Source organism: Otolemur garnettii, unplaced genomic scaffold, assembly GCF_000181295.1.
Source record: "Otolemur garnettii isolate 467f Iridium unplaced genomic scaffold, OtoGar3 scaffold00181, whole genome shotgun sequence".
Classification (NCBI taxonomy): Eukaryota; Metazoa; Chordata; class Mammalia; order Primates; family Galagidae; genus Otolemur; species Otolemur garnettii.
This window is the reverse complement of record NW_003852576.1, coordinates 104,869-113,744: the sequence shown is the minus strand read 5'-3', so window position 1 is coordinate 113,744 and position 8,876 is coordinate 104,869. Positions and strand designations below refer to the sequence as shown.

The 8,876-nt window shown below is 42.6% G+C and overlaps 1 protein-coding gene across 1 annotated transcript in view; it reads right to left on the bottom strand.

Annotated features, from left to right (window-relative positions):
• Positions 1-5,767, bottom strand: part of FAM114A1 (family with sequence similarity 114 member A1) — a 57,370-nt gene extending 51,603 nt beyond the window's left edge. The window contains exon 1 of the mRNA XM_003800679.1: positions 5,413-5,767. Coding sequence (XP_003800727.1) covers positions 5,413-5,763 — 351 coding nt within the window. The 5' untranslated portion in view covers positions 5,764-5,767. The remainder of the gene's footprint in view (positions 1-5,412) is intronic.
• Between the last annotated feature and the right edge of the window lie 3,109 nt (positions 5,768-8,876).

Here is an 8,876-nt window from a genome sequence, read left to right as displayed (position 1 = left end):
GGGCCCGGGCTGGATTTGAACCTGCCAGCTCAGGTGTATGTGGCTGGCGCCTTAGCCTCTTGAGTCACAGGCGCTGAGTCCCCTGGACCCATTTTAATTTCTTTACCTTTTGACCTCTGAGTAGTTGCAAAGCTTCACCACTTTTATATCAATAGACAGTTCTGTTCTGAAGGTGTCCATGCCCTAGCTTCTGACTCTTACTTTCTTGCCATCCTTTAGTATTATGATTTTAGCTATTGACTTCAGAATGTTTCTAGGTGCATGTTGTGATATTATGGGTGCTTGGCAGGTTAAACTACACTCTAAGTGCTGGCAGCATTCCCATAACATATGTACAATCTGGGTGGTCACCCAGCATTCTAATCAGGAAAATCATACTTGAGAGGCAGTGAGCAATTCCGTGTCTCCAGTAACACCTGATGCTTTGCTATTTAGCATACTGAATTGCAAAAGTGTGTTTTAATTGGTGAGCATGGCGGACTATTTACTAGCTCCTCAAAATCTGCGCAGGATTCTAGATGGTGGAATTAACGGCATTAAAGATTTGTAGATGGTGAAATGTATTTCAGAGGCTCTTCCTACCTTTACATGAATAGGGTGTAAGAAAGGATTCTGCCCACCCACTTTTTAGCTCTGGGGAATTCTGCTTCCTGGATGCCAACTATCAGGAAAGAAACCTATCTCTGAAATCTAGGCAGGTGCCCTGAGTGAACCTTTCACTCAAGGTGGTCAAAGCACTTAAAAGTATAGACAGAACAATGGCACATTCTCAAGCGTACCTGAAAAACTGTTCTCATGGACTATTTTTAACTCTTGTGTTAGGTACTGTTTCACTAAAAAACATCAGTGGGGTACAAGGTGATCTGAGACTTGTCTTCATTTATAGAATGTGGTGGTGGTGAGATTGTGGAGGAAGGAGGTAACTCTCACTGCTTCACTTTCTTGGCTGGCTCTCATAATCTGTCAAAGTCTAAGAGCTGTGTAGGAGCAAATTGGCTCAGAGACAGGGGGCGTCCAGGGCTAAGTCCTTGGCCTCTGTTATTCTCTGCTTAAATAGGAAGTCTCACCTTCTTCCATTACTTCAATAACTGTCCAAGTGCAGAGAGTCTCTAAACCACATCTCTCTCCAGACCATTTTAACCAATTGTCCACAAAATATCTTTACTTGGATGTCACATGGCATGTTTAATACTGGACTTAACATCTTCTCAGTTCCTCCCTGTTCCCCAACTAGCTCCTCTATGTCCCAGTATTAGTGGTTCCAAGAGTACCATCTAAGGGAACACCTTAAAAATACAGAGTCCCAGCTCGGCGCCCATAGCACAGTGGTTATAGCGCCAGTCGCATATACCAAAGTTGACAGGTTCGAACCCGGCCCCGGCTAGCTAAACAACAATGACAACTGTAACAAAAAATAGCTGGGCTTTGTGATGGCCCCCTGTAGTCCCAGCTTCTTGGGAGGCTGAAGCAAGAGAATCACTTGAGCCCAAGAGTTTGAGGTTGCTGTGAGCTGTGATGTCATTGCACTCTACTGAGGGCGACATAGTGAAACTCTGTCTCAAAAAAAAAAAAAAAAGTACACATCATCACAAAATCTACTATGGCCTAGAAGATTCTGTTTGTACTTCTTCAAAGCCTATTCTGCCAGTTTCTTCTTTTTTAGTAAAGCAGGCCTTTTCCCATAGACACTTATTTAAAAGGGGTGATGAGATTTTTGCCAGGCTTAGACACACCTAGGATCAAATAAGCTTCTCCACTTGGCTGTTTTCCTACAGAACCTGCCATTCCTTGGGGGGGGGTCTACAAACAAGATGGAAACGCTCAACTTATAAATGAACTTTTGATTAAAAAATTTGTTTTGCAGAATTTATTCTCTTTAGGATCAATAGATAAAGAGTTTACTTGCACCACTGCCTAAAGACTTCTTCTTAATATCTGATAGGGAAAATAAAATAGAATAAATGAATGATACTCAGTACACTTGATAATAAGGCAGAAAACTAACTTCTAATATTCACTTAAGATAAAAGGATACATCAATAAGAGAGAGCAGGGCAGCACCTGTGGCTCAGCTGGCCCCATATGCTGAGGGTGGTGGGTTCAAGCCCGGCCCTGGACAAACTGCAAAAAAAAAAAAAAAGAGAGAGAGAGAGAGCAGAACCCCCCTTTTCTGATAATACCTCTAAAGACAGTAAATCCCCTTTTCTGGTAATCTTAAGAGACTACACAGAAGGGTATAAATATGACCTGGTGAAAGAGATACCCTCTCCCCTCAAGGCCTTTCAGCCAGGGATATCGGCTTTCTGTCTTTCTTAGAACAAACATACTTACAGGTCTTGGCCCCATGCCTTGGCTCCTTCTGAGCTCCAGACGCAATGGCACACACGTTCATCCAGAGCCACAACACATAATGTCTGGATTTTATTCCGATCTTTTTGTGATGCTTCCTTGGGGGAAATGCTCACCTTTGCAAAGTCTTTCAAATGCTATCAGTGTCCTGCAGGGAGGCAGGGAGAAACTGATGCCAACTGCCTCTATTCCTGTAGCATTGAGGTGGTTTAGAAAGTGTTTTCAAAACAGGATTCATTCAAATTGATCAAAAACACTTAAGAAAGCAGATGTGGTAGAAAATACTGATTTTTTTACTGTGCTATCTTCATTAAATCCTATTTTAATTATCAGGACGGTTTATCTCTCAGCAACACAGGGATTTTGAATTAGTGGACCTTATATAGTTCCTTTAAGTCATCTCAGGGCAGAATAGTGTGGCCAAGTAATACTTTTCTTACCACACTGGGATAGTTATTAACAGTAGCTTTTATATACCTAATAAAAAATGGGAGCCATAATTCCCCACAAGAGAAGGAGTGTGGGGGGAAACTTGTTCTAGAGTTGGGAAGACTTGGCTTGACTCCTTACTACTGAGCCATTTCCCTGTTTTGGGTGGACTGTTTGACATGCTCTTGTGGTCCATCTCTTTGCATGTGGTCCATGCAAATTGGCAGGTTTACAGTTTATTAATGTCCCACCTTTATTTCCTGTGTGGCTGTTGTCATTTCTTTCTTTTTCTTTTTTTTTTTTTTGAGATAGAGTCTCAGTCTGTCACCCTGGGTAGAGTGTGGTGGTGTCCTCTTAACTCACTGCCACCTCAAACTCTTGGGTTCAAGTGATCCCCTTGCCTCAGCCTGGTGTATAGGTTTGTACTACCATCACTGGCTAGTTTTTCTATTTTTAGTAGAGACAGGGTCTTTTTTTTTAATTGTTCAGTTTAGTTTGAGGATACAAAGAATTAGGTTACAATGTTTGCATCTGCATCCCTCTTATAACTGTGTCCCACCCCCAAGAAGAGTGCCATACATCTTAACATTGTGCCCATTAAGTGGGAGCCCGCCCATCCTCCTTTCCCCTCTCTCCCAGCTCCCTTGTTCCCCACCCCCACCCCCTGCCTTGAATTGATTTGAGTGTTTTAGAGACAGGGTCTTGCTCTTGCTCAGGCTTGTCTCCAACTCCTGAGCTCAAGCAATCTACCTGCTTTGGCCTCCCAGAGTGCTAGGATGGCCTCCCAGGCATAAGCCACCTTGCTTGACTATCATATCTTTCTTAAAGATTAATAAATGAAGAGTTCCCAGTGGCCAAAAGAACAAACAGATTTGTTCTCAGAATGCTTTTGAAACATTATTTAAGCATCACAGAATTTTATTTTATTATTTTTTTTGAGACAGAGTCTCACCATGTCTTCCTCGGTAGAGTGCAGTGGCATCACAGCTCACAGCAACCTCAACCCCTTGGGCCCAAACAATTCTGTTGCCTCAGTTTCCCAAGTAGCTGGGACCACAGGCGCCTGCCACAATGCCCTGCTATTTTTTTGTTGCAGTTGTCACTGTTGCTTAGCCAGCCCAGGCTGGGTTCCAACCCACCAGCCTTGGTGCATGTGGCCAATGCCGTAACTGTGCTATGAGTGCTGAGCCATCACAGAATTTTAGAGCTGGAATGATAGTGAAGATCACCAAATCAAAGAATCATAAAAAGGACCTTGAAAGTTCCTTAGCCTGGAACAGTTGTTTTCAATCCCCATTGAACATTAGAACCACTTGGTATACTTTCAAAAAATACTGATATCCAAGACTGATGCGTGATCGCTGAATGGGAATCCTTGGGGTAGGTATCCTGGCATCAATACGTTTCAAATCTCCCCCAATGGTTATTATGTCCAACTAGAATTGAGAATTTGCTCTTAATATTTTAGGGATTCTATAGCTGGCTTTAAAGGGCCTGGAAACTCTCAGAACTCATAAACAAAATCTTGTGGATGTTTACCATATCTGATCCAAACTCCCAGTGGAGGGAAGACCTCAAATCCACCCTAGTACCATTGCTCAAGAAGGTAGTCCAATCTGGACAGGAGAAAGACAGGGGCCGTCTTCCACTTTCATGATGATGGTGGAGGTGGCGGCATTAGGAAAACCCAGCTGGGGCAGTTGTATTGGCGTAGTATAAGGTACCGACAGGGAGATGCTGGCCTAGTCTATCCCCCTTAGAGACAGATGCAGGCATTGAGGGGAAGGAGCAACAAGTGTGATCTGCCACTGGCCCCTGGAAGGTGGTGTGTGTTGATAAAATAGGGACCTAAATGCTGAAGGTCTCCAAAGTGGATTTGTAAATGTGCATTGGAATTTAAGTAGTTTTATAGCACTTGACTTGTTCAGGACTGAATCAGCCTTGTTAATCATCCAGGGCCATTATGTCTGATATTTTACTACCGTGTAGGCCAGGACAGGCTGACTTCTCTGAGCCTCGTTGCCTCATCTATAAATTGGGGTTAGTAATACCCAACTTTGAACTGAATGATACTGTATGTAAAGTGGCTAGGAGAGGGCCTGGCACATAGGTTGTGTCCTATAATTAGTGGATGTTATTAATGTTAATTAATTATAAAACAACTATAAAAATGTAATTATTAGGACAAATTATTCTTATAGTTTTACTATAAGTGTTAGTTTTACTAACACTTTTTTTTTGCCATCCTCAAAGTAGGGTGCTATGGTGTCATATCTCACAGCAACTTCAAACTCTTGGGTTTAAGTGATTCTCTTGTCTCAGCCTCACAAGTAGCTGGAACTATAGGCGCCCACCACAATGCCCAGCTATTTTTAGAAATGGGGTCTCACTCTGTGTCAGGCTAGTTTCAAACACATGAGCTCAGGCAATCCACCTGCCTCAGCATCCCAGGATGCTAGGATTACAGGTGTGAGCCACTGTGCCTTGCCCCCAACACGTTTTTTAAGATAGAGGTAATGACATAGTACATTCTGAACTCCCAGTTCCCACCCACAGAGCTTGGTGCTAAGCTCTGCACATGGTATCAGTTAAGAACTCAGGTTGAAATGAACTGGATGCATCTATCACTCTTACCGGGTCATTCTGCTCCTTCAGGGGTATTTCAGATCCTGGTTCTGCCTCAAGGCTGACAGAATCAATGCATTCAGCAAGTGTATCCTCAGGCACTTCTCCGTTGAGAGGTGGCTCTGTGGCCCTGGTGTCTCTGGGCTGCTCAAGGAACTCAGCGGCTTCAGTTTCTGTACCCTGAACAGCTGCGGTTTCATGCCCCTCTTCTGTGGGACCACCTGGCGTTGGCACATTTGAAATTGTAGCTGAACTACAACGCATTTCTGCAGCATCTTCAGGTAAAGAATCACTATTGGGCATCTCAGTAATTTTGTCCTTATCTCCAGTGGCTAAGGTGTCACCAGCATCATCAGACATTTTTATTATCTGTCAACACAATTATAAACACTTTATGCTTTAATCTGAATTATGAAGCTTTCATTTAAAGCCCTGCATAATTAAATTATATCTAGCAGGACTAAACTTTCTTCTACTAATAAGAAACTTCATGTAACCTCGTGGGAGGCTGAATAATGACGATATCCATGACTTAATCCCCAGAACCCCTGAGTGTGACCTTACATGGTAAAAGGAACTTTGTAGATGTGATTAAGGATCTGGAAATGGGGGGATGATTTTGGGTTATCTGGGTTGGCCCTAAATGTAGTCAAAAGTATCCTTATTAGAGGGAGGTGGTAGGAGATTTGACTACAAAGAAGACAAGGTGATTTGATGACAGGAGCAGAGTCTGGAGGGATGTGCTTTGGAATTGCAGGAAGGGGCCCCAAGCCAAGAAATAGGCCACCAGGACCTGGAGAGTGGCAGGGAAACCACTCTCTCTGAGACCCCAGAAGAACCGGCTGGCTGCCCATACCTTGACTGTAGTCCAAAGACACTGATTTCAGACTTCTGACTGCCAGAACAGGAAGAGAATACATTTGCATTGTAATTTGTTATGGCCACAATAGCAAACTAATATAAACCTACAGTGCCATCTTGAAACTTTCCTGAATCTCTTACGTGGCATGAAACGGTATGTACATGGGAACTAAGAGTATTATCTATAAAAGTATTTATGTAATCTGACTTTATGTGTTATAGAGGTAGCAATTATGAGACTAAACATAGAAGTACTCAAGTGCTTATCAAATAAATACCTGTAATTTAGCTTTGCAGTGTCATCAGAGATTCAAAGCAAGAAAGACGGATATATATATATATGTGTGTGTGTGTGTGTGTGTGTATATATATATGTATGTATTGTCAGGGATCAGTTGGTCATGGCCTGGGACAATAGTTTATTTAGTCAGGGAAATACAAGGATAGAATGGAAAGGAGTATATTGTTCTCATAGTTTAACATGGTTTCTCAGACACAGTGGGAAGCTCCCCAGATATTCCTGCTGAGCCCTACTGATGTTTCAGAGATGCTCAGGAGCTCTCTTACAGCAGGTGGTTCCAAATGACTCTGTATTTCCCCATTATCTTTTCTTTCCTTCCCTCACCTCCTAGTGAACTGAGTTAGGATGTATTTTCATTTCATTATTGTTTTTTTTTTTGAGACGGAGCCTCAAGCTATCCCCCTGGGTAGAGTGCCCTGGCATCATGCTCACAGCAACCTCCAACTCCTGGGCTCAAGTGAGTCTCCTGCCTCAGCCTCCCAAGTAGCTGGGACTACAGGCACCTGCCACAACGCCTGGCCATTTTTTGGTTGCAGCCATCATTGTTGTTTGGCGGGTCCGGGCTGGGGATTCGAACCCACCACCTTAGGTGTATGTGGCTGGCGCCTTAGCCTCTTGAGCCACAGGCGCCGAGCCCATTTCATTATTGTTAATAACAGTGATAAAAATGCAACTATTAGGACAAATTATTCTCATATATGTCTTACCAACACATTTTTAATGAGTTATGATAAAGAGGATGTTACTTTTAAACAAAAGTCCCTGCCAGACCTTGAATTCAGTGATAATGCTCTGGCAAACAAGTCTATGGGTAAGAAAGGCAATGAATGCCGTCCTCCCTCTAGCTGGTATATGAGGTCTAGGATATTCGAGGTTGGCCGTGGGCTGTCAAGGCTCGCTGAAATAGTAAAGAATGACACAAGGCCACTGCACAGAAAGGGGTTGTTACTGTGGTTTCTGTAGGGGAGGGGAAATGACTTAGGGGTACTCAAAAATCACTGGGCAGTTTATAAAATCTTTGTAAAAACCTCTGAGTCAGGACTGGCCTGAGACACGGGATTGGCAAACTACAACCTGCAGGCCAAAACTTGCCTTCTGCCTGTTTTGATAAATAACATTTCATTGGCCCTTTTGTTTACATACCATACATCATGGCTTCTCTGGCACCACAACAGCAGAGCTGAGTAGTTGAAACAGATCACATGACCTGCAAAGTCGCAAAGCCTAAAATGTTTACTATCTGACCTGTTATAGCAAATAAATGCTGACCTGGGGCCTAGGGCATTGCTTGATTGCCACAGCCTAGATATCTGTCTTAATTTCTCCCATCCTTGCTTGAGTCCAAAGGACAAAACCAATAAGGAAAATGAACCCATGAATAAATAACACTTCAATATCACTTTTATTCCCTCCCTTTTTTTTTAAAATCATAAGTCAGTTGTAGGGATTGTATTATTATTTTTTTTTTGAGACAGTCTCACTCTGTAGCTCTGGGTAGAGTGCCCTGGTGTCCTTCCTAGCTCAAACTCTTAGGCTCAAGTGATCCTTTTGCCTCATCCTCTCAAGTAGCTGGGACTACAGGTGCCCTCCACAATACCTGGCTAGTTTGTCTATTTTTAGTAGAAATGGGGGTCTCACTCTTGTTGAGTTTGGTCTCAAACTCCTGAGCTCAAGCAATTAACCTGCTCTAGCCTCCCAAAGTGCTAGGATTACAGGATCAGCCACTACCCATGGTTTAGTCTTTTTATTTCTTGGTAAGCTGACTTGAAAACCCTTACTATTAATCTGGATTATTAAGAAGCTCCAAAATATTTTCATTTTCTATAAGCAGAGACACAAGACTCAATCTCATTATGACAAACATTTATGGGCAAAAAAATAACTAAAACCATTGTGGACACTTTGATATATGACATGCTCTGTCCTAAACATGTCGTTATACTGTTTGTAACATCTTCTAAAATACTTCATGTGACAGATGACCTGTTAATTAGTTTTAATTTATGCCCTCAGGGTGGTTAACATTTGAAGTGGTCTATTCAGGAATATACTCTCAAGGTCTTCAGTAAGCACTACAAAATCCTTAAGTGGTCTGATTGTTTTTTTTTTTTTTTGAGAATGAGAGTCTTACTATGTTGCCCTCGGGTTGGCCCTAAATGTAGTCAAAAGTATCCTTATTAGAGGGAGGTGGTAGGAGATTTGACTACAAAGAAGACAAGGTGATTTGATGACAGGAGCAGAGTCTGGAGGGATGTGCTTTGGAATTGCAGGAAGGGGCCCCAAGCCAAGAAATAGGCCACCAGGACCTGGA